The sequence below is a fragment of the Lipophrys pholis genome, assembly GCF_963383615.2.
Source record: "Lipophrys pholis genome assembly, chromosome: 23".
In the NCBI taxonomy this organism is placed as follows: domain Eukaryota; kingdom Metazoa; phylum Chordata; class Actinopteri; order Blenniiformes; family Blenniidae; genus Lipophrys; species Lipophrys pholis.
Window position 1 is genome coordinate 9984894 of NC_137645.1, and position 25987 is coordinate 10010880.

The 25987-nt window shown below is 47.4% G+C and overlaps 1 protein-coding gene across 1 annotated transcript in view; it reads right to left on the reverse strand.

Moving 5' to 3' along the window:
* The window catches only part of LOC308127672 (prostaglandin F2 receptor negative regulator-like), a 45383-nt gene extending 19398 nt beyond the window's left edge, over positions 1-25985 (reverse strand). The window contains 10 exon segments of the mRNA XM_080492869.1: positions 2081-2268; positions 2350-2569; positions 2923-3043; positions 3133-3293; positions 3392-3538; positions 16001-16429; positions 17994-18398; positions 23250-23508; positions 23602-23714; positions 25823-25985. Of these exon segments, the coding sequence (XP_080348995.1) occupies positions 2081-2268; positions 2350-2569; positions 2923-3043; positions 3133-3293; positions 3392-3538; positions 16001-16429; positions 17994-18398; positions 23250-23508; positions 23602-23714; positions 25823-25868 (2089 nt within the window). The 5' untranslated portion in view covers positions 25869-25985.
* Between the last annotated feature and the right edge of the window lie 2 nt (positions 25986-25987).

Sequence of the window (25987 nt, forward strand, 5' to 3'; positions counted from 1 at the left end):
TTGCTTAAAGACATTTTGGCTCCATCTCTAAATTCCCAAATTTCAAGAAAATGTCGCTTAGTTTTTTTTTTTTTTTTTCTCTCCCCTCTTCACAACAAGAAGTGCTTAAATATTAATGTACTGTCTTTGATTTCACTGTTGTCGAAAGAGAAAATAAGCCTCTGACAGCTCCAAAACCAACCTCACTCAAACTTCCCAAAATAAAAATGTCAACAACAACAAAAAAAGAAAAATAAAGGCTCATTAGTTTCTAAGCGGAGCAATAAGGAAGCATTACCGCGACATTTAATGATCAAACTGTGTCACAGAAATTCAGTCTGAAGAAAGATGAACTTTATTTTGGTTGATAGTTTTAATTTCCACCCACTGACTTTGGTGCAATGATAAGAAAACAAACAGCATTTTAATCCGAAAACATGGATTATTCGATAAAACAAGAAAATGGAGGTCATAGCACAGTGCGTACGGACGAAGTTTGAACCGTCGCCTACGAACGCAATGCATTTTTTCCCAGTGACCAACGTCACATTAACGTTACAATCTCACCATATAGTCACTTAAAACGCTGAATTATTTAGCGGGAAAATGTGGCGGTGAGACTTTGGATTTCCATATGCGGGGCGCGAAGCGGATCCCCCCCCGTGCGGGCGGAGACGCCGCAACGCGTCTGAAACATTCAACATGCAGCTGGAACGTTGGGAGACGTGCCAGTTTGTGGATGCGCTGGAAAACGTGCGCGCAGCTTCCGTGCCCCCAAGGCCAGTATAAGAGCTTCTTGAAAACGGCGAGGCTTAAAGCTTGAATTCCGCCTGTGTGTGTGTGTGTGTATGTGTGTGTGTGGGGGGGGGTGCTCTACGTGGGGTCAACTCAAAATGTTCAACTTGGACACACACGCTTGAACACTTGAAAGATTACACGCACACGCACACACACATGCGAGCGGAGAAAGAAAAGAGAAGCGGCGGTGTGGATCTTTGCAACTGGCTGATTGGCCAAAGGGCTTCGCTTTGAAGATGTCCCAGAGAGAGAGAGAGAGGGATGGGCGAGGGAGACGGGGAAGGGTGAGATGCTGAAAGGATGGTGGGAGAGAGAGAGAGGACGGGGGAGGGAAACAGCAACGGTGAGCCACGCAGAGAGAAAGAAGAAGTAATGCTCAAGGGCTCCTGCCCCCCCCCCCCCCCCCCCCCCCTTGAGAAGGCCTTCAGTCTGTCTTCTACTTGGCGCTAAGCTGTCGTCTTTCTTCTCTCACTCCTGCCGTCTTTACGCGTGTTTTCTTCAAGCCGCTCTCAGGTGATTTGGAAATGCTGCATCCTGCAGAAACTCACTCCCGCGTGGACGGCGTTACAAACTCGGGAGCTCGCCGCCGCCAAAGATGTCCCAACCTGTGTGGTTTTGGTCTAAATATGTAGAAATCTTTATGAAAAAATGGAGGATTTTGGCGAATAAAGAGTGCGTGTGTGTTGTCGGATCTCTACTATTATAATCGGTTCATTGTTTCCTGGCACTTCCTGTTTTGTCCCGCTCCTAATTGTGGCTCCCTATTCACAGACTCATATTTATCTTTGGAAAGCAACAAATAAAGAAACCAACACTTGACCCCGACCTTTTCATACAAAAAAAAACCCTCGTCATTTTTACTTCCTCATTTCGCCACCTTTCTTTTATCCGCACTATAATTACTTCCCCTCTTTCTCTTCCTTCCTGTTTTTTTCCACGTTGCCCACTTCTCGCCCTTCATCTCACCCTTTCTGCTCTCCTCCTCCTCCTGGGTCCACTTCAGCACCCTCTCCCCCTCCTCCTCCTCGCGTCTCCCACTTCGCAGTCCGATCAAACAAAGTTAAGTAGGCCAGTGGCTGCGGTGGGCGTCGGAGGGCTTAAGGTGCACGAGCCAGTATTTCCTGCACGTTGTCGGGGAGTTTCACGCCGCTCGTCATCAGGAGCGTGTGGGCGGCGGATGTGTGTTCATCATCCGTCGGGAAAACGTACACAACGGAGCGGCTCCCATGTTTCTACTAATGGACCGTTACTGCCAGCATTGTTGCGCGGCCGTGCCGGAGGACGGCCGACGTGCGAGACTCACCGTTCTCCTGAAAGTTGATCCTGACTTTATTGGACTCGGCGCTGGTGGCCTTCGTCCACGTCTGGCCCGGCTGCTGCTTGGTCCACGCGGTGATGTCGCACCAGTAGAAACCTCGATCGGACAGCTGGACGCCGGCGAGGCGGAAGCGAAACTCTGCCGGGCCGGATTTGGTCAGCACCAGACTGTCCCTGAGGAGAGAGAGAGAGACGGGACGCGTCAAATGAAAGACATTAGGGGGACACGCCGACGCGGGATTATCGGGCGGGTACCTCCTGTTGGGGTCGGTGGCTCCGCCGTGCTGCAGGACGTTGTCCGGACTCAGAGTCATGATGGTCCTCACGTTACTCTCCACGGTCTCCTGTGATTGGACGAGCACGGAGTACCCTGCCTCGCCGAGGTTGTCCGCGCTCACCGCGCAGCTCATTTCGAAGGTGGCGCCGCCCACCGACGCCTCGCGGATCCGCTTGGCCGCCACGTTCAGAGACGGACCTGGAAAAGGCATCAATCAAGAGGGTGGGGGTGGGGGAGGGGGGAAACCCCCGACAGGAAGTGATCAGCGATTAAACCGTGAAGCTTTTCTGATTGAATCCAGACGGACGCTGGCGCTGCAGTGACATCATGGCTCAATTAGCTAAATTGAGGTTACAAAGTTCAACTGAAAGAGAGAGAGCGTCAATGTGTGCGGCAACAAGAAGGGCCCTTGTTGGGATTTTCCTGTGAAGTCTGGAAAGCACATTAGAGCTCATTCATAAAACTCTGCTGCGGGGTTCTACTATCGGAGGACCCTCGAAATCCTCCGCGGTATTTTCGTGTCTAATCTTTGAGAATGAAGAAACTCTTACGTTTGGCGTCCCATCGCACGACCAGCGGCGAGCTTTTCACCTCGGCCGTCTTCACGGCGCCCCCCTGGCTGCTCACGCTCCAGGCAGACACCGTGCACGCATACTGGCCCATGTCGATGTCCTGCAGCGTGAAATCGAACCGGTTATTTTACCCAACGCCCGTCTTCACTCGCGCCAGTTGGAAGCCATCGGCCGGTCGGTTTTTCTGACCTGCGTGCGGAGGATCCGCAGCCTGAAGGTGTTGGGGTGGACTCTGCTCAGGGACAGGGCGCCGCTCTTCAGCCGGTCGGCGTACATGGAGCCGGACAGCAAGTTACCGCCGCCATCCAGCGACGCAATGGGATGTGGCGTTTGAGCGCCGTCCCCTGTGCCTGGCGGGAATCCCACGAGATCGGATTAAGTGTGGAACGGCTTCAACATGGTGAAGTTGTACAGGGCTTTTTTTTTTTTTTCCCCCAGGTTGACATACCAGGAAGTGGCGTGTGCTCCCAGTCGACGCCCAGCCGTCCGCCCGGTGACATCTGCGTGATGTTGGTCACTTGACAGACCAGCTCGGTGGGTTCAGAGGTCATCTGGGGGTTGACGCTGGCCTCGAGGTTCAAGGTGAAGCTTGGTTCTGTAACAAAAGAGAAAAATCGAATTTCAAGCTGAACTGTTTTGGGGACTTAAAATCATTAAAAACTCACGTGACGAATGCCATTACTTAGACTTAAATACTTCCTAATTGATAAAGCTGAGCGGTATCGCAGATTCAGACCCTTTCAAATCAGACCTCAATTCTCAGGAGCGAAAATCACTGAAACAACCGTCGTCAGAGTTTAGAGCATCTGAACCAATAACACACACTGAGAAATTACGTTACTGTAGAGGAGGAATTATTCTCGAAAACGAGGAAGAATTAAAACACACCCACCAGGCTAAAACCTACACTGTTGCCGTGTCTAAAGCCTGAAAATGGCCGACTTGGCGAGATTATTATGACATCGATTCATCGGTCGATATAAATGGACATTTTAACTTTCTAACGGCGGAAATGTTTCAAGCTGAAGCTCCTCGCTTCTCTTCTTTTAGTTTATGGTTTCTATCGAGTCGATTTAAGGCCGAGTTTACTCCGTGTGCGTGCGTTTTGTGTTGGAATCTTAATTCTTCACCGTGACGACGGGATGAGTTCAGCGTTCCATAAAGTAGCGTTTCTGTAGTTCTGTCTGAGCATTATTAATGAACTTCGATATTACAGATCAACCCTCGTGGAGCTAAACAGACCTGGAGGGCGAGAAGAAGAACAAAAACACAATTTGACACCTCAATGATGAAGATAACCCTAACCCAAAACGATCGCTCTAAATACTCATAATACTGTGTTTCATTGGGTACTATATAAATAAAGTTGAATTGAATTGAAACAGTACACTAATCACCATCATTTATGAACGGGCAGGCCGTTTTCCAAGAGATCTGATTGGTCAGGAGGCGGAGCTTTGGCCTCTTATCCACATCATAATCTGGTCCGGAGCAGGTTAGACATTCAGAGTAAGTTACCACGGTGATTTATCCTGCTGAGGAGAGAACGAGCATCGCAGTACCAGGTTAATCCCTGAAGATACCTCGATAAGAGAAAATCCAGAGTCCTAGTATAGGCCTCTGTCACTACAGGCAAAGTAAAGATTTACTGAAACCATTTTGATCCCTCATGGATATTCAGCCTGCATGAGAGATCCTCCAATGAAGCCAAAAATAAATATAAATAGGACACCGTCATCTGCAAATGTGCAGATCAATCCGAGCTCGACAACAAAGCTTTGTCCATAAATAAAATGAATACACTCCAGTGGACGGCACAGTCCCTGACCTCAACTTGACCCGGCGGTTTTGAGATCCGAGTGGAACAGCAGGTGCCCGACTGACCTCGGGAGTCCAAACGCACTCTTCCAATAATGAACATGGGAGAAATCCCGCCACCGAGGAAGGAAGACTAAAGCCCCTCGCTTGGAAATCCCGCACAGTACAGATATTATCGTCTCTTTAACGAAGGCAGTCCCTTTGTCCCTTTGCGGAAAGAGTCCAACATTAAATTATCCCAATGATGAAGAGGGATGAAGCTCATCCCCTGCGTCTGGATGACTGAGCAACTCCCGACATCACAACGCCGTGGACCCGAGTCACTGCCTTCGGGGAGAAAAAGACTCGCATCCCAGCGGGGCGTCGCTTTCATCAGTCACTGCCAGGCTTTGTCGCTGTGCTGCGCTCCCAAACATGACCAGACAAGCGCCGAATGAATCGGGCATTTTCCCGTCCTCAAGTAGAGGACGGCGACTGAGCCAGGCAGCCTGGAAATAGACCCGCGATAGCGCCGCTGACGGTGCGCGGCGAGATGTGTATCAGAGTGTTGATAGTGTGTGTAGGTGGAAGGGCGGGGGGTGGGGGTGGCAGGTCCTCAGTCAGACATCCAGATTGCACCTTTTCCACGCCAATGAGCAGGAAACACACAGATTCCCCACCTGCTGAACAACGTGATATCCTAAACACACACACACACACAGGATACTTGTACCGAGCATTAGCAAGTAATCCGAGGCGCGTGCTGCCAGCCAACCGACACACACAAGGGCCCCCCCAAAAAAAAAAGAAGCTAAAAATACAAGGACACGCATGTGTGTTTGGCCGAGGAGGCGGCTTGCGTGATGTCAGTTGGACGTCACGCACACACACACGCTGACTCATGCACACTCACCATCTGCTGTGAACACACACACACACACACACACGCTTTGATCAATGAGAATGCAAGAGGCTCCTCTGCCAATTAGCCGTGCACGGCTCCCTCCGTCTCCACCACCGAGGTTTATTTAGTGGAGCCGCACCACCAACTTCGGGAGCTTCAGGGTTCACGGGTCTATATTGTTCTTCCACAACGCGGCGCTTAGACGGCAGACCGAATGAATCGTCTAGATCAGGGGGCCACGTGGAGTCTAGTTTATCTGGAGTGGGTAAAATAAGAGCCAAAATAATTTTCACACTTTAAGGGTTTTAATTTGTGGCGGTCGTGGCAAATGCCACCCCTGCTGGACACCCCGGGTGGCAGCAACAACGTCCGCAGCACCAGATAGACAGACAAGAGTGGCAAGAGACCGACTTGTTTGGAAAAGTGGGTGGCGGGAAGCGAGGGAGAAGTTAGAGTTAAACTGATTATCTATTAAGAAATGAAATTATAAGAACGCACAGTGATGCCATGCTGATTTTGAGATAATGCGCCACCTAGTGGTACCATACTTGATGTAAAATACAGTGAAATGAAATTTTTTTATTTTTTTTTAAACTGTTGTATTACGGGTGTTTTTACACACCGACGGCATGTAAAGGCTAGTTTGATAGCAACGAGGTGGCTATGTTTCATTGCAGAATCGGTGACATGGCAACATTGTGTTGTGTCTGCTACTCATAATAAATTTGTTAAAGGGGTCATATTATGCAAAATTCACTTTCTAGAGGTTTTCCAACTTTAATAATCGTCCCCATACCTGGACTGACGCCCCAGAAGTGAAGACAGTCTGTCCTCTCTCTCCCTGGCTTGTTTCAGTTTTTAAAAAGTGTGTTGCTCCAACCAGCCAATCAGAAATCAAACCCTATATAGTGTCATCGGGGGTTTAGCCAATCACAATCAAGGTAGGTCCTCCCTTTGACTTATCCCACAATTAGGCAGCTCTGATCTGGCACATGGCACCACGAGGGGAAGTACTTCCTCCTCTACACATCCTCCACACATGACCATAGATGGTCATGTGTGGGCGGAGCCAGTCCAGCTCCCACAAGACACAGCAGACACAGCAGTAGCTCCTATGATCCAATATTCAAAATGGATGAAAATCAAGGAAAAGCTGGATTTGGAGCAAATAAACTTTGAATATAACGTTTTTGGACCAAGAGACCATGTGGAAGTTTTGAAAAACTGGATAATATGACCCCTTTAAAAAATGAATAAATAAATAAATAAATCACATTTTCTTTGAAGTTTTTACAATTTGCTTGGTGGTTTGGCCGGATTGGAGTCTCTCGTGGGTGGATCTTGGCCCACGGCCTTTATCTTTGACCCCCCCCCCCCTCCCCCTCCCCATGTAGACACAAATTTTAAGTCGCAACAGAAATAATGAATAAAAAGCTCAGTATTCAATTAACCTGCTTTTTTTTTTTTTTTTTTGGCTGCCTGACACATCAAGCATCACTTGGAATAAGGTCAAAGAGAAAATCTGTGATATCAAGACATCCTTACTGGACATGTTCCCATCTGATTAAAAAAAAAAAAAAAAAAGAAGAAATCTGAAAGAGACATGAAGTCACTCTTTCAGCTGCGCGATGATCACACTGGGTCACCTCCCTGGTTTGAACCGCATATGCAATAAAAACCCGCTCGGACAATATTGACGACCGATATCCTGCATTGGAGTTGAAGCAGAGGAGGAAAAACAAAAAAGAAAAAAAAGAAAAAGGGTGTAAAACAAGCTTTAACAAAGAAGAAAAGGCTCTATTAGCGCGAGGCAGAGCGAGGGGAGGAAAATAGGTCAGTGTCAATAACACAACAAACTTCTTTCATCAGGCAGCGGTGAGTTCATGTCGACGAGCCGCTCTTTTACTTTTTAGAGTCTGCCTAATTGCGACGCACTTCCTCCCCTCTGATTATCCTCACCCGCAAATTAGCAGCTACAGATTACTCTCGTCGGGGATTAATCCTAAAGGATCCCAGATTCATTTCATTCACGAGTAATTTCACCATTTCTAGCAAAGGGGAATCATTCAATTGACTTCCCGTAGGGAAGGGCCTATTGATTTTTGCAGAAAAAAACGGGAGGCGGCGGAGGACGGCGAAACGGGAACGTCGCTCAACCAAAAGCATGCGGGACGCCCTGTATCGTGTGTGTGTGTGTGTGTGTAGAAGTACCAGATATGAATCAGCCGCTCGGGCTGTTCCCACTTTCTGTCAGCACACCTCGCGGCCTCCCGGGACGGAGAGGGGGAAGTACGGGGCCCCGGCGCGTCCGCCGAGCAGCTGCACTTCCACGCGTCATACCGGGGGTCGCAGCTAAGACAACAAGTCGCCCGGGGTCGGAGGAGCGGAAGCAGGGCCTTTCACCCCCCCCCCCCCCCCCCCCCCCGCCGAGAGCCTCGCAGGGGGGCCTGCGCTCGTTCCTCGCGGCGAAATATGCAGCGTCTCGCCCGTGACGCGCCGGCGCGAAACCCTCAGAGTGAAACGGTATAGAAAAAGGGGCTAAATAATGAATCCGGCTGGAATAATACATGAGGAAGCGGAGAAAACCGTGCCAACATTTGCTTTAACACAGAAAAACAGCAGGGAGTGAAAACATTGAAGGTTTTTTTTTTTTTTTTTTCTCTCTTCTCTTTTTTCTTTCCCAGCAAGAACGACAGACACCAAACCGCACGGATGCTAAATATCATAAAACCACAGACTGCAGCTTCGCGCAGCCGCCGGCCACGCACAGCCGCCTCCATTTAGCCGCTTTATTTGGGAAACTGAAGGAGAGATTTTCACCGAGTTTACACAGAACTGCTGCAGGAGGCATCTTAAACGGCTTCCTCGGGGGGGGGGGGGGGGGGGGGGGGAGTCGCACAGATAATCCCGTGTGAAATAAAGTTGACAACTCTTTTATACAGATTACCCCCTCGCGCACAGAATACAGCCCAATTAGATTGTGATTTGCTCCCCCCTCCCTCCCTCTTTTTTTTTTATAAACAAATATCTGGAGCAACTAAGGATACTTGCTTCAGAGACGGGGAAGTCACACCACCAACCCCGAGAATATTCGCTTCCTTCAGCTATGGGCGCTGCCAAAGCAAAACAAGCCCAACAGATGGAGGGAGAAAATATGCTTCTAAATACTTTGTAAGAGCAGCAGCAGCGGCGGCGGCGGCGGCGGCGGCAGCAGCAGCAGCAGCCCGGGGCTGCGTTCAGACATCAGCAGTGAGCCAATACAGCCTCCTCCGCGTTTCAATCAGGGGCAACAAATACAAACATCGATGCAAAGATGTCTGCCTCCATAACTTGTGGGCTTTTCATATGTCGATATGGGTCCGGACTCAAATCGGCAACGTGAACCCTAGTTTGATGAGGCCGTGTCCAGTGAAATATCAGAAGAAATAACATCTTCTAAACATTGATTTCTTAACTTAATTGGGGGTTTTTTTGGGGCCGGATTGGAGACGCTTAGAGGCCCAGTTTTTGGCCCACGGGCCTTATGTTCGACACCCCACCTCATGTGCTCACAGTCTGCTGCCAAGTTGCATTAGGACATGCATTGGGTCTGCAACTTTTGCAAAAGAGCCGATTTCACCAAACATCGTGACTTTTGTGACTTTATTTTAAATGTGTTTTTTCACTTTCAATCTCTTTAGCGCTTTATATATATATTTTATTCAGCTATTCATATGTTCTCTGCGTTCCCTAATGGTTAGAGCAGTACTCGCAGTACTAGCTATACCAGCAATTTTTTTCTATTTAATTTTTTCCCTATTTTTATTTGCGGTTTTTCTATTTTTAAAATTGTACCTTTTTTCTTTTTCCCTTTATTATAATTTTTTCCCCTTTTTATTTTTTCCCTTTATTTTATTTTACTTTTTAATCAAAGCTCCTCTGGCCGTTTTCCCTTATTCAGCGGTTATGAAACTCCGGGTGGACCGGATATAAAAGTGAAAACAGATACTTATTTACATGACATATCCTTAAAGCTTCAGGGAGCCACTGTAGAGGGGCTGTAGAGGCACAAGCGGCTCCAGAGCCTGCCGGTTGCAGACCCCTGGACTAGGAGATCATCGGTGAAAGCGGCTCAAGTTTCCGGCGAGAAGCGACCGGACAGAAAAGAAAAACAAAACACAAAAAAAGATGGCGTGGTGAACAAAAAGGGCTCTCTGACGCTCAGATCTGCGGCCCGACGGAGCCAGAAGATCCTTCATTAAAGTTTTACGAGTCCTTTATACAGACTTTTTTTTTTTTCTTTTTCTTGACGCGAGTTGAAATCCCCCCTCCCCCTCCCCCCTCAAGCTCGATTGATCTGTTGAGAGCGTGTAGCATGGCTCCCCGGGTCCCGAGATACTGATGTGATGTAAACATTCGCGGCAGTTCTCTCCGTTGGATTGAACTCTGACCGACTGCACACAGCTGTGTGCACACGTCTGCAGCCGGAGTGTCCAACGTAAGGCCCGTGGGCCAAGACCGGCACCGCAAGAGGCTCCGATCCGGCCACAACACCAAGGAAATGGTCAAAACTTCAAAGAAAACTATGATTTTTTTAACACATTTCTTAAGAGAAGACCCGACAGATATCTCCATGGCAGCTGTCAGGGTGGAAAAACACCCATAATGCAACAGTTAGAGGAAATTTCACTGTATTTTGCACCATTATAAATTAGCTTGATGTTGAGATTGTCGTCATTTTCCATAGTAATTGGTTTTTTTTGGGCGTAAATAGACATTTTGAATGAATGAATGGTTTATTTCGGGTGCAGTTTTAGTGCAATAGTGGAATTTTGTGCAATTCGTTTATAGTGATTAAAACGCGCACATTTTTTTTTTAAGTTTTCTTTTTTTTTTTTTACAATTTTCATCAAGTCAAAAAGAATATTTAAAATGCAAATTGAAATGTTTTTAATGCCACCATTTCACAATTTTTGGCTCGCTCAAGATGAAATTGGGCTGAAGGTGGCCCTTCAAGTATTGAAAAACTAATCGTCAACTAAATCATAACATCTATTAGAATAGAATATAAAAAAAAAAAAAAAATAGAAATTAAATACCCGGGGGAAATTCTTCTCCACACAGAGAACACCATTAATAGCATAGAAGATAAAAGTCAACGCGACGGGATTGAAGTTAAAGCTATTATCTTAGCAACCAACCGCTAATCCATGTACCAGGAAAAAAAAAGAAAAAGAAAAAAAAAAAAAGACATTTTCACCCTTCACTTGTATTTTATTGCGATTCCCAACATAAAAAGTATGAAATTGGCAAAAATCGCGCTGCACTTTTAGAGAAAATCTGGCTGTGGAATCACAGCGAGCTCCTGCGGGGACGAGAAACGAACCCAACATGAATCCAAACGCTCCGAACCCCGTGGAAGATTTGGAAAAAAATATAAATGCTGCATTCCTGCACGTCATTCCTGCACGTCAAAAATAAAACCCATCCTCTTGGACGCTGGCGACAGCGGCGGGTTTGAGTCGGACTGGCGGGTGACCGGAGGCGCAGTAACCACACTTTAATAATTAAAATGTCGAAGCTTCAGATATTTAAAACTAGTTTTTTTTTTTGTTTTTTTTTTTTAATCTGAATACACAATATTCTGGATTAAATAGTTGCATGAAATACAAACGGTGGTGTTTGTGAGCGAGGGAGTGACAATAACTGCAGCTGACACAACAACACACACAGAGGGGAAGTGTAGCCAAGGGTGAGAGGAATTACACCCTCTTTAAACGTGCGTGTGCACGAGTGTGTGTGTGTGTGTGTGTGTGAGAGATTGTGCTGCGAGGAACTCCTAAACAAGTTCGCCAACTCTTTTTGTGCTTCCCCCGGTAGGCCGTGCCTGCAGCAAAGCATCGTGGGAAGAAGGGGGCGATCTCAAGGCCGCTCATCAACAGAATGGGAACTGACTGGTAGAGAGGCACACACACACACGCACGCACACACGCACACACGCACACACGCACACACGCACACACACTTTAAAGCTCATGCTAAAGAGAGACGGGGAGGAAATATATGAGCTTCCATGAAGTCTATTAGATAGCTGCTCTCATGGTGTGGGTGTGTGTGTGTGTGTTTCTGCAGTATGAAGGAATGAATACCCTCGGGCTGAAATGTAGGAGATCTACCACTGAGAACAGCCTCATACCCTCAGTATGTGGGACACACACACACACACACACACACACACACACATAGAAGACAGTGTTCGAAGCATGCACGTCTACAAAGCTGCAAAAAAAAAAAATCCCAGTTCCACTTGCAATCCACACATACACACACACACACACATGTGCGCACCTACGGTCAGATGTGCGCGTAAGCGTGCCCTTGATGGCGGCGTTTGATATTTCAGCTGCGCCCTGACTGGCTGGGACTCTGCCCGTAAAGCCCGTCTGATATTTCCAAATGCAAGTCGGATCCTGGAGGCTTGAAGAATCTTTCAGAGTACGGACAATGGAGGGCTCCGCCCCCGCCGCCTGAAAGACGCGTTTAAATAGCCCGACCGCAACGGTGCCGCTGATCGACGTCTTTTACTTGAACGTCGGTCCTTTGGTCGTCGCACACCACGCCGGGCGTCGCTCGGCGGCACGTTTGCCCGCCGGGGGCCGAACCGGCAACTTGTCTCCTCACGAAAACCCACAGATTGAACGAAAACGACATTAATTTAAAAACAAATTAAAAATCAGCTCACCGGAAGTTTGATAGTTTATACGTATGGGACTTAATATGAACATAATGCACTTGTTGTGTACACGTGTATATACTGGTGTAACCGTGTAATATAGTAGTACGATAGGATCAAGACGTGACGGGAGAAATTCAATTCTATCAAAACGACATGGTAGAAAACATTGAATTGAAGTGCCACCATAGCCGCCATTTCCAAACGGACGAACCTACAAATAGAACTTTTGGACGGTAATAATGTCAGTGACACATATTATGGCCTTTCCAAATTAGAAAAAAAAAGTCAGACTGTTATTGAGGTATTACGATAAACGTCCATTTTCGGCAAAAACTAGCTTTTTCCCCGCATAAAAATGGTCGCCATTTCCAAACGGACGAACCTACACATAGAACTTTTGGACGGTAATAATGTCAATGGTGCATATTATGGCCTTGTCTATTTGGAAAAAAACTTATCAGGCAGTTTTTGTGAAAATTGCCTGACAATGTATCACAATAAAAAACGGTTTAGAAACGTTTCAAAATGGCCGCCAATCCAAACAGACGAACCTACAAATAGAACTTTTGGACAGTAATAATGTCAATGACACATATTATGGCCTTTCGAAATTAGAAAATAAAAGTCAGACTGTTATTGATGTATTACAATAAACAGCCATTTTCGGCAAAAACTAGCTTTTTCCCCGCATAAAAATGGCCGCCATTTCCAAACAAAGGAATCTACAAATACAATTTTGGGACGGTAACAATGTCAATGACGCATATTATGGCCTTGTCTTATTGAAAAAAACGTCTTAAAAACGTTTCAAAATGGCCGAAACGAACGAATCTACGAATAGAAGTTTTGGACGGGAACGATAACATTGATTCTTATTACGCCCTTGGCAAATAAAAAAACCAAGCTGACCGTTATTGAGATATCACAACAAATGGAAATTGCTAACAACAACAACGCCACATCATATCACATTTGTCAACCTCGCTTCTGTTTTAAAGCCAAAAATTGATCCCCAGTGACATTTTGACAAACCACACCTGGACTGAAGGCGGTGGAAGATTTCAGGGGCATTAACTTTGCACCAAAATGATTGCACACTTCCATTAGACGAGCGGACTTGGACACAAGAAGTCCTCGTACAAGTGGCACAGAAATCACAAACATTTCCGCAAGCCGAAGAAGCGAGGGAGTCGAAGCGAAGCCGCAGAAAGGAAAAAAAACGGAGAGAAAGTCTCCAGAGAGATATCGGATAACAGGAGAGTGATTCTGGAAGGTCAGCGGTGGACTGCACGTGTCCAGAGCCGTCCCGGGGAAAAAACCCGCCGTGATGACTTTTTAATCAAGTTCATACACCCGTCTGTAAAATATCTGCACCCCCTTGTGAGTTTCCCCATTTTCTTTTTTTTTTTTTTATTGCTTTTTGGTAAGTCATCGAGGTCAGCGCGAGTGCACTGACGGGAGCGTTCAAAACGTCATACTTCAGGCAGCTTATTGAGTTTTAACGGAAAGTATTGCTTATTTAAAAGTCCGGTTAAACACGCGAGGCTTCATCCGCCTCCTCTTTGCGTCCTCCGAGCTCCTCTGAGGGGAAACATGGCAGCGTTTTTTGATCCGCGCCGAGAATGTGATCGCCAAGAAGCAGCGACGCAGAACTGGACTCCACGAATGTCATTATTATTTTATTTTTTTTTAAAAAAGAACTGTCTTTATTCTCTCCATACCGTGATTGAACAACAAGAACTAATTGTCTCCTCGCTAAAATAGAACAACGCTTGGGAGCTTCAGTTTTTGTCCAAAAAAAACCTGGGAATTCCCCAAACCGGGGGGGAAAAAAATAATTAATAAATAAAAAATAGGCCGTTATCGCCACTGAATTATGTAACAAGCATTTACTTGATCATTAAAGTGCCCGTCTTTTCAATAAGACGGGGGAATTGGGAGTTTGCCAGAAATTCCGAAGCTGGTTAAGGATCAGTCCCTTTCGCTTCCGCCACCGTCGTGTCACAGCACGAACTTGTGTGTGTGTGTGTGTGTGTGTGTGTGTGTTGTAATGCGCTGAAAAAAAAAAAAAAAAAAATCCAGGCAATTAATTCCTGTCACGCGGTCGGTGACGCCGCGTGTAGAAGTTACAGGGTGTGGCTTAAAAGACGGAAATTAAAAGCGAGTCGCCCTGAAATCACAATATTTTCAATTTAAAACGCGTACAATATATAAAAGAGGAAAAAAAAGAAAAAGAAAAGGCTTTTAAATAGCAAAGATGTTGACAGCTGTCCAAATCGGGATCTGACGGCAACAAAAACCTTTAATTCTACCGAGAGACATTCACCAAAACCACGAAGCAGGCGACCTGGTGTGGAAATCAAACGCCCCCATGAAAAGGGGGGGCTGAAAAACAAGAACGGCTGACAGAAGGTCGGCGCGCCACGCCCGGTAACTGATCGCCGTGGCTGCTCCCCAGAAGGCCGGATCAAGAGTGCGGCGCGCGGGATCAAGAGTGCGGCGCCCGGGATCAAGAGTGCGGCGCGCGGGATCAAGAGTGCGGCGCGCGGGATCAAGAGTGCGGCGCGCGGGATCAAGAGTGCGGCGCGCGCGATCAAGAGTGCGACGCGCCCGGAGGTAACCGAGCGCAGGACGGGCACGACTAATCAATCGTTCCGCGCAGCGGGAGTCCACAGGCCGACTGGAGAATTTATAAAAAAAAATAAATAAAAAATCTGCTCTGATGAAGCTTTTCTGACCAGAATGACAACAACCACATAAAAAAATAAAAGAAGAAGAAGAAGAAAAATCCTCAAACATTAATTTTCCCATTTTCGTGGCTACCGGGGAGCGCTTGAGCGATGTCACCGTTGAACCAAAGCGCGCAAACTCATTTTTCAGCGGCGAACCGGGATGACACTTCGCCAGCTTCGCCCGGAGCAGAACAGAGTCGGGGCGCTTTGCTTCTTGTGCCTCGAAGCAATGTGCTTTTTTGTGCTGCGGTAGGGAGAATCCCAAATCGGCAGGCCCGGAGTGCTTAAATGGAGTTGGCGTCTGCCAGTCTGCTCAAATGAAAGTGGTGGGTTTTGCAGCCATATGGAGGCCGATTCAATTCAAACTTCAATTTCTTACACGAGTTCGTGTTTCCGGACCGTATCTCGGCCCCGGGGAATACAGTTTAAAATCACGTCTTTTCCGGACGTCAGACGCCGAGTGAAAACGCAAAAACGCGCGTTGAGTTTTTGGAGTCCGTTCACGAGGCAACGGCGAAGACAACTTTTAAAAAAGAAAAACTGTCGTGAATGTGACAGGGGGCGTCGCGGGAAAATGACCTACAGTAATACGTGAACGCCATCAGTGAGCGGCGCGTGTTCCTTTAAGAGAACGAGTTATAAATTACTGGATGACTCATGTATATATATATATATATATAAATATATATGTACAGCGGTAGTAATACAATCAGAACTTGTGTGTGTGTGGTCTCATTACAAAAACAACCCACAGCGCCACCCTGTGGCCTGGCATGCCAATAACAACATCGTTTTCAAACCGTCGCCGTGTAAACCCGACACTTTTCTGCAACAAGAACAACAAAACGGCTTCCTGACCTTCGACCGTCTGATGAATCGGGGGGGAAATGAAAAGTGTGTTTCACTCACTGGTCTCCGCGACCTTCACAGTCACGGTGCCGGACGTCTTCTCGGCCGCCATGTGCCACCGCCCTCCTCCTCCCGAGCTGCGGCCCCCCTTCTCCACGAAGGCTCGGACGCGACACGCGTACGCCCCGCCGTCCTCGCCGCTCACCCCCCTCACCGCCAGCCTGTACTCCCCGGCCGCCGTGCGCTCCAGGCCGGCGGCGGCCCGCCTCGCCTGCGCGGCGGCGGACGTGTTGGAGATCACCACCCCGCTGCGCTCCATGGTGACCAGCTCGCGGCCGTCGGCCAGCCAGGTCACCTCCAGGGTGAGGGCGGGCAGGTTGTCGGCGGCGACGGAGCAGAGGAGGGTCAGCGTGCCGCCGGGGGAGAGGAGCAGGGACGAGGAAGGCGGGGAGGAGGAGGAGGAGGAGGCCTTCACGGTGAGGGAGTGACCTTGAGAGGACACAGACGCCATCAGTCAGTTCACACGTTTACATTTACAGTCTGCTTTTAATACAAACAGATTTAAAGAAAGAAAGAAAAAAAGAAAAATCCTATGTATCTTCTTGAGACGAGGTATCCAGTAACAACACAAACAGCAGTATGCGGGGAAGGGTCGCTTCATGGCGTCTGGAGACGGACAAAAGAGACAAAGCCCACTCTGTTTGACTTTTCTCATCCTCTTTACTCCGCTGGGCGAGTCAATATGGAGGGACTGAGACACAATGGACGCAAGATGGAGACCTGTGTTGCGTGTGTGTGTGTGTGTGTGTGTGCACTGCTCCTCTCTGGCCTAATTACAAGCCACTGGACAGCACTTAAGAGGATATGGTAACCCAGACAGATATAAGATATGGTGGCCAGAGCAACCACAATGGAGGAATGGCTGGAGAGTGTGTGTGTGTGTGTGTGTGTGTGTGTGTGTGTGTGTGTGTGTGTGTGTGTGTGTGTGTGTGTGTGTGTGTGTGTGTGTGTGTGTGTGTGTGTGTGTGTGTGTGTGTGTGTGTGTGTGTGTGTGTGTGAGAGAGCCTCTCTCAGGACAGAATAAGCCCAAAAGACAGGCAGTGAGGGTCATTAACCTCCTGGGAGAAAGAGAGAGCAAGAGAGAGAGAGCGAGAGAGAGAGAGAGAGAGAGAGAGAGAAGAAAAAAAAGAAAAAGACAAGAGTCTCACAGAGGAAAAGGACGCTTTGGAAATAAAGACAGCTACAGAGAGAGTGAGAACTCTCCCACGTCCCTCCCTCTTCTCATCCCTCGCTTCCCTCCAAACATCGCTCCATCGGCGGCGGCTTACGGGACAAATTGGGATTTGGACAATAAAGCTTTTGTTTTGTCTTTTTACAAATTCTGTAATTTGGGATAAAAATGCGAGATCGTATCTTTGCAGCTAAGGTTACTTGACAAAGCACTGGAATGGATGAATGCATGAAAACAACAGTTTTAGAATTTTAGAATTTAGAAAAAGAGCGAACTAGCCCAAACTGACTCGGTCTTGTAACGCCACATTGCTCCACAAGGCGGTGTACTTGAGCATCGAGCCCGTCTTTATAGTGAGAGACGACGAGGAAGCCTCAGACCATTTGCAAGTGAAAAAGAAAACTTTCGTTGCATTCGAGGGGTGCCTTGGTCACGACAACGGAGCCGCTGAAACTTTTTAAAAGCGGCTCCCTTGACGGAACTTTCTGAAAATGTGTGCAGGTGGTTTCATCGCAAAAACAACCAATGGACAACCAACTGACAGCTTTACATGAAAAATGACATTTTCAGGATTCCCGCGTAAACGGGAAACTTTTCTGAAATGAAAATGCAAAAACGGCGCGCCGGATGTCGACGGCGGCAGATAAAACAGACCTCCATTGTGGGACGCTTTAAAAATGCAATTTGAAAACAGCTTTAGGGGAAGTAAAACGTCTTGTCTGTTGAAATCAGGGTGCAAACGTTGCAGTTACTACTTCCAATCAACATTTATTACCCGTCCACGCTGCCAAACGGCGGCAGTAAAAGCCGTGTTCCCCTCACCTGTGGGCGTCACGGCAACCGTCCCCATCTCCTTCGTGCTCTCCACGATTTTTATCCACTTCCCGTTTTCGTGCGTCCACTCCGTGCCGTTGCACTCGTAAATCCCCTCGTCGGACGTCGTCACCCTGGAGATCACCAGCTCGAACGCGCCGTTCTTGCCGGGCACCAGCCGGATGCCGCCGTCGGCGTAGCGCCGGGCGTACTTCGCCCCCGTGGCCACGCCCCCCTGGGGGCCGAAGGTCAGGATCTCCTCCGAGGCCGTCCCCTTCTTCACCGACCAGGTGACGGACAGGTAGGTGGGGTGCGTGAGCTCCCGGGTGACGTTGCAGGACAGCGTGACGTCGGTTCCTTCAGGGACCACCGGGGGCGGAGTCTGCGGCGACACCTTGAGGGTGTTGGCGATGACTGAATGAGGTAAAAAAAAACAAAAAGAAACAGAGACGCCGTTTAATGAATGCAAACACCGCATATTTGCGCCGTCTGCTTCTGGAGGCTGTGTCAATGACTCCGGGTTAAAAAAAAAAAAGAAAACGATGACACAATAACGCCGTCACACTGCGGCGTGCGGCGGCCCTTTGATGTTGTGTATATGCATAAGCCCAGTCTGATAAAAAAAATATAAAATAAATCCTTTAAAAAAAAAAAAAAAAAAAAAAGCTTCAAAGGGAGATTTAATGCTGAAACACAGAATTGTCGCTTTTAGGAAACAGATGGAAGCGACAGAACCATAAATAGAGTCGACGTTTTGAGAGAAAACGCAAGAAAACAACTAAAGTCTCTCCACACAAAGCTTTGCGATTGCGTGTGTGGTGTGTGTGTGCGTGTGTGTGTGTAACACACCTTGAGGAGTGTTCAGGTCGACCGGCGACTGACTTGCCTGATCAGGTAAACTGGATAAACTCTCGCTTACAATCGGCTTTGCCCGCACGCCCTTTCATCCCGGACCCGTTCTACAATAACAAGAGCTTTTTTTTTTTTCTTTTTTTTTTAATGACTGCTCGATATCCTGTTGGGAGCACGACTTTGTTTGCGCGGCGATAAAAAGGAAGTTGCACCTCTGCTTTTCGCAACGGGGAGAAAAGCGAGAGCGGGAGGGGAGACAGATGCTTTGATGCGGCGAAGACGCGGGGGGTTAATAACGACGGCGGGGTCGAGAATTACAGGCGCTTTTTTATTTTATTTTATTTTATTTTTTTTTTAAAAATCGCTTCCACCAACTTATTTCCAACGAATTAAAAAAAAAAAAATAATCTCAGAATTACAAGCAATCCGTCAAAATACACGAGAACTCTAATTGATCGGAGAAATGGCAGATGGCCGGGAAGGCAGAGTGCGCCGCCGTGCATTCTGGGAATTACAGCAATGCCACATTTAGCCCCTGTGGGGAAGATTGTGTTGTCAGCATTCAGAGAAACTTCCTCTCAGTAGCGACTTAGAATGCTGCAGAAACCAGAAGGAAGAAGAAGAAGAAAAAATAAATAAATCACCCTGTTGTCAGACGCTCACACATGCGGGGACGTTTTCATTATTAAAACGCTTTAATTTCACACGGAATTCAAGAAGTGGCGTGAAGAACAGAAGTGGCCGTAAGATCACTTTGAATGAAACATAGTGGCAGGGTAACATTTAAAGTTGAAGTATACGTGGGGAAAAGGTCTAGAGTTGAGCAAAAAAACTCATGTTTACGACCAAAAACCACCACAATTGCACCAATTATTCAATTTTAATGAAAACTTCAAAGATCAAAGAAACTGTTGCATTGTGGGCGTTTTTTTATTTTACAACCTGACAGCTTTTGCAATGAGGCAGCCATCTTTTTCTTGTGATATAACTATTTTCGGTTGAGCATTTTGACATTATATAGAACTAGGGATGTCCCGATCCGATCGGTAGATATCGGATTAGGGCCAATATTTGTGATTTGTGAGTGATCGGGGATCGGGCAAATCCAGCCGATCACCCCGCCGATCTAAAAGAAAAAAAAATCAGGGACTACAAGCTCCGGTCGAGCTGCAGAAGCTAGAAGCAGGCGGAGCGGGGCCATAGACCTATAAAACTAGAGTTATATATAGTGGTTTATGTGTTTATGTGCAGAAGTCTACTTCTAAATTTCTATGTGGTCTGTCTTCTTCTGCTTTTTTATTGTGTTTGGTGAGTCACAGCGCCCCTAAAGGCCTGGCCTGTGTACTACATGCCCTGAAGCCTTGTGTTGAGCCGTGTTCATAGTGAGGTGTGGACGGTTTATTGGGAGAAGGCCAGGGAGAACAAAAGATCATTTTTTTCGTCGTGTGGATGTACCCTCAGTTTATAACAACAACTAAAGAGAAAGAGAAGAATATTGATTCAATAAGTGAGTTTTACAATCATTTCTAGCTCAACAAAGCTTCTGCCAATAGTGCTTTTAGCTTCAGACGTCTTAGTCGCTCCAAAAATAGACTATCGAGTATATTTGCAATGGCAATGTGAGTATCGGATCGGGAAAGTATCGGTATCGGCCGATACTCAATTCTGAAAAATCGGATCGGTATCGGGGGCAAAAAAGTGTAATCGGGACGTCCCTATATAGAACCAAATAAAACACAAAAGAAAAAGACAGGACGGAGGATAGTAGCAATACACGTGTTTTCATATTAGAGAAAGTAAATTTCTTCCCATCGTGAACTGCCCCTTAACCAAATCCACCCATCGTTGGAGGTCAGGAGGTTCAGGTCTGTACTAGTTTCTGGTTTTCTTTTTAAGTTATTTTATATACAGATATAGAAGTCTGACATCACGGGGGGACGTCATAGCCGAAACAGCTGATCCACAGGAATATATATATATATATATATTAATTTTTTTAATTTTAAATGGATTTTAGGAAAATATGGGAATGACTGGCGTTCACCGTCTCCAGCATTGCCGTCGTGTTAGAGTTGTTTAGTTGTAGTTTGGCCGGACTGGGCCAGTTTTGGCCCCACGGGCCTCATGTTTGACCCCCCCCCCCCCACAATGATCTAAAACCTAATGAGCATTACGGAAGGACGGCTTCAAACCGGTCCTCGGTGGCCGTTGTGGACACCGGTGGAGGAGGGTGGATGAGCCGCTGATCTAACCGTCTATGGCAGACAACAAAGGCAGTGCAAATAATCCGCGCTTTGCTCTATCAATTAAAATTAGCCTGAGAGGAGTTTTCAAACCCTCGGCGACCTCGACTTCGCTCATGTCTTACATAACCAAACAGCCTCAGTGGGGCAATCGAGGCTGTGTGTGTGTGTGTGTAAAAGAGTGTGTGTGAGTCAGATAAATGTGGTGCACATGTCTCAACTGGTAGGGATCTAACTCATCAGCTCCGGCAGCAGCCGTCTCGGTGGCAAACATCCTCTCCCTCGAACGGCGGGGGAAAAAAAAAAAAAAAAAAAACGCGCAAACTCCCGCTGAATACATATGCTCTACATGTACGCGACACCGCCGAGTTAATTCGGGTCTAAATTTAACGAGGCGTCTGGGGAGGAGGCGTGCTGCGAAGCGGAGCGCAGCCGAACATGACGCCGCATCATCCGGCGAACTCAACCCGCCGTCAGACAACGAGCGTTTGCGGAGCGCGGAAATCTCGGGCGCTAAGAGACGTTCGTTCGGATCAGATTTAACCGAGGGGAAAAAAAAATAAAAAATTTAAAATAAAAAGAGTTGTCCTCATAAGTTCCTCACAGTGGATTTAAATCAAGAGAGTATGTGTTTAATTATCATCGAGGAAAACTGCGAGGGGAGAAATCCAATTAAATCCAAAGAAAACTGCTGAGCTCGTGTTTCTTTGTCAGGAAATAGCCTGAATTAAATCGGAGCACAGAGAACTTTTGGCGAAGATCCCGGTAACGACGGCCTCCAGAGCGCAGAAGACGCCTCAATAGAAACCAGCCTGTATAGGAATCATGTTCACATCGTAAAACTATTAAATATATATATACATATAGTATATAACTTGGGGGGGATACCTGCCATATCTAGCAACACAGGTCAGCGTGTCGATTCATGTCCGAGCGGTTAAAACATGAGTCGACAGAATCTAGACAAGGAGAATGAGGGGGGGAAAAAAAAAGAAAAAAGAGCACAGCTTTTATTCTGGCGGAGCCGCGTCCTCCGGCGCTTATCTGTGACGTCGAAGCAGTCGCACGCAGAATAAATATCAGAATGGGTTCCACATATGATCGAGGGCCTGGGCCTGGTGTGAATAAATCCGAATAGAACTCTTTTTGAGATAAGAGTGACTTGTGAGTAAAAAAAAAAAAAAAAAAAAACAATTTTTAAAAATCGGAACGGGGCCCGACATCCCAGGTTGAGACCTCTGGGGTCATCTAAATTAAGCGAGCGTCAGACAAAGTGTAATCATATCGTGCGAATCTGTCCCGACGTCTCCTGGCAGATTCATTCTTGTTACACAGGCTCGCGTTTAGACGTCCCCGGGAGCCGAACGATACGCGACTCCGGTTTGACGTCAACGAGCGGGGGGGGGGGGACGCCGCGCTAACGTGGCGCGAGAGGTCAAAAGGTTCATGAATAAAGGCTCGTGTCTTTGGTAATCGGCTCATACGATTCAAAATCTGCCCCGAGAGGTTTTGGGTTCACCTCCTGAAGTGTCTGGAACAAGTTTCAATTCAAAAAGGTTGTAGTGGCACTTTATGGAAAACCAGCCGTGTCAGCATTAGTCTTTTCAAACTGTCCATTGCATTGTTGTATGATCCGTTTTAGTATTCGGTATGAATACGAAACCCGGTGATACATTTTAATGGTTATTGCTAATGTTAATCATTTTTACTGTAGGTTATATTAGTAATACTCGTTATAATGTTGTGTTCCTGCCCCGGGGGGACTGCAGATGGAAACGAGCCTCGGCTAAATCTGGTACAAAACATCTTTAAGATGAATGTTCTCAGGACGTGGTCCCTGATAACATACAAAATAAACTACCGTAATTTCCAGACAACTGAGCGCACCTGAATATAAGCCGCACCCTCCAAATTTAAAAAGAAAAAACTGAAAGTTCAGAATTACGTGACGCAACCTGAACGCATCACGAAGCTCATTAACCCGTAAAAATCCATTAAGCCGCCGGGTTCAAAACGTGTGGAAAGAAAAAAAAAAAAAAAACACGGCTTATAGTCTGGAAATTACGGTAATAATGCAAAATCAACTTGAGTATCGACGTGGCTCATTAAAGGCCCGTTAAAGCCGCCGTTGAGTGAAAAGACGCCGTTCGGCCAAACGTGCTTCTCGTACCCGTGAGCTGGACCTGAGCCTCGTAGTTGCCGCTGATGATGACGTCGGTGCTCGGCGTCTGGCACCAGTAGAAGCCGCCGTCCACCGACTTGGCCTCGGCGATCTTCAGCTCCGCCTCGTTGTCCTGCAGCCGCACCACCGAGATGTCGCCGGACGCCACCCGCTTGCTGAGCGACGGGTGGGAGTACGCCGCGTCGAAGGTGGAGATGATCTTCATTTTCGATCCGCTCGAATCCCGGGACATCGTCCACTCGAAGTCCTGCGGGGGGGGGGGGGGGGGGGGGGGAACGGCGTGAGGGAACCGGGCGCTGCAAGGCGGCACGACCCCAGCTCACGGTGGGAGAACAATTACCTGCTCGCGAGGTCCAGAGTACTCTCTGACGTTGCATTTGATGGAGACCGGCTGACCCTCCACGCGGACCAACGGCCCGGGAGACACCGTCACCACACGGGCCGAGCATCCACCTTAAGGAGATGCCAAAAAAGAAAAACAAAGTGGGGAAACCAGAAAACTAAACAGAAGCCGTATTAATGACGGTGGTCTCGAAGCCCGGATCGGTTTGGACTGTGGAGTTCTCGGTTGAGAAAAAGTGCTGACCTTGGACATTCCAGCTGAGAGGAACGTGTGAAAACCTTGAGTGAGTCAACATCCTGTAACCAGATCGACCTCGCCTCTCCCTTAATCTACACCTGGTGAAATATCAACCAGTAACTGGGTCAGTCCCGGTTTAAAAATGGCCTTCCTGAAAAGGCCCGTGTGCGCCGTCAATACTTGAGAGTTCATCAATCGTTGAGTGGTTTTTTTTGGCAGTTGGCCTGGCGTTGTGTGCGATGGGAGCCCGCCGAGTGTGGGCTTTTCTCTCCGCCCAGTAACAAGTCAGAACCCCCCCCCCCCCCCCCGCTGTGTATTCCGGTTCACCCTCTTTTCTGAGAGATTACCGGCAGAAACGAAGGGATGCGAGTCAGTCGTGAGACGTTTTAATCGGTGACGTCACGTGACTATAGTTGAGCTCAACTGGAGGTGGTGGGGGGTGGGGGGGGTGTCACGGCCAGGGTTTGTTAACATCGGTGAACCGACACAGTGTCGTTTGTTCCTCACAGGACTGTGCACAATGAACGTGGGTGGATTCGCACAGGGACCCTCCAGGGTGTCTGTGAACTTGGACTGCCAGCAGAAAGTTTTTGGGAAATCTTAAGAAAGCATCAGCCTGGTGCCGCGCACTGACTCAGAGTGAGAGGAGGACGCTCTGCGCGAGGTGCAAAGATGATCTAAGACGACATAGATTATGGCAACCGAGCCTCCCCAAACAGTCTTGGGAAATAATTGTGATGCATGTATTACGCTGGGAACAGGAAAGGAAAGTCTGGTGGTTATGATAAGCAGAAGTTAAAGTGTAGCCCAGTCTGACCGTGTGCACGGCATGTGGGAGGTCCGAGAGCTGGGACCCGGGGGCCCTGCAGATGGGACCACCCGAGGCACCGGCGATCTGGACACAACCCCCATAGCCCTCATTAAAGTGCAAATAAATTGTTGTAATATGGCCTTTCTCCTCTTCGGCAGGATAAACACACACGTCTACAGAAACGCACGCTGCAGGAGAGCTGGCCACATTAGATCACCTTACACTGCACTAATTTAAGCCAAGTCCCAGCGCACACACACACACACACACACCGACACACACACACACTAGCAGAACCCCTATGGCATTCAATGTTAGGCTCATAAACATATGGCAGCTTCAGTCTTCAGGTAGGGCCAGAAACAAGTCCTAGTTTGTCCCCTAATGACCAGGCACTAAACCAAGCCTGATAATTAGTGTAGTGTGGACACAAGTCAAATGATACATCTAATTATGAGGGCCAGGCCATTTCCACTCCTGCCCAGCTCATGTCATTCCATGTTGGTTAATTAGTGCTTTTTTTTTTTTTTTTTAAACCCCCTTCTAATCACAAGCTGACAGGCCAAATTTGGGCTATTTCCTCTTTCTAATTCCTCATTTTAAAATGTCAAGTTATTCCATTAAGTGGATTGAAGGTCATTTCCCTGGAAATAGCTTCGTTTTCTTTGAATTAAATGTTTCCTCAGGGAGAAATTATGGTACCAAGCTCTGTTAACAAACGCCGACCTTTTACAATGATTCATAATTTTCTGAAGCAACCAGGTCTCAACGCTCAATCTAACGATTCAACTTTAAAGTTATACGTTCACTTTTTAAATCGGCATGATCTTAAATATGACACGACACATATACCTCATCTAAATTAGAATTGATTTTCATCTTCTCGCTTGTTGCACGCGGACAAACCTCACAGGGTGAGGCGTCAGAGGCGGTGTCTGCTCAGTTAAATAAGTTTAAAATGCAAGAGATACATAGGTTTTTAACTGGATTGGCCTTAGCCGAACTGACAAATGGAGGTTGACGATACAGAAATGCTTGAAGTGAGGCTTGCTGAGAGGTACAATGAAGTACTAAAACGGAAAGTGTTACAATCGCCATATTCTAAACGGGGCTCAACACATGCAGATTCTCCATTGGAGTTCATGAGGTATCAACAGCAGCGTGTCTTACCGAGCATTAGGACCCCGACAGCGAGAGCAAGGAGACATCTATCCATCCTCACTCGTTTCTTATTCCAATCTTACGCCTTTTTCTTGGGTTTGCCCGCTCCGTGCGCCTTTGTCCTGCGCCGGGGTGATACCGATAATAAAACTCCCGAGGTGTGTGTGTGTGCAG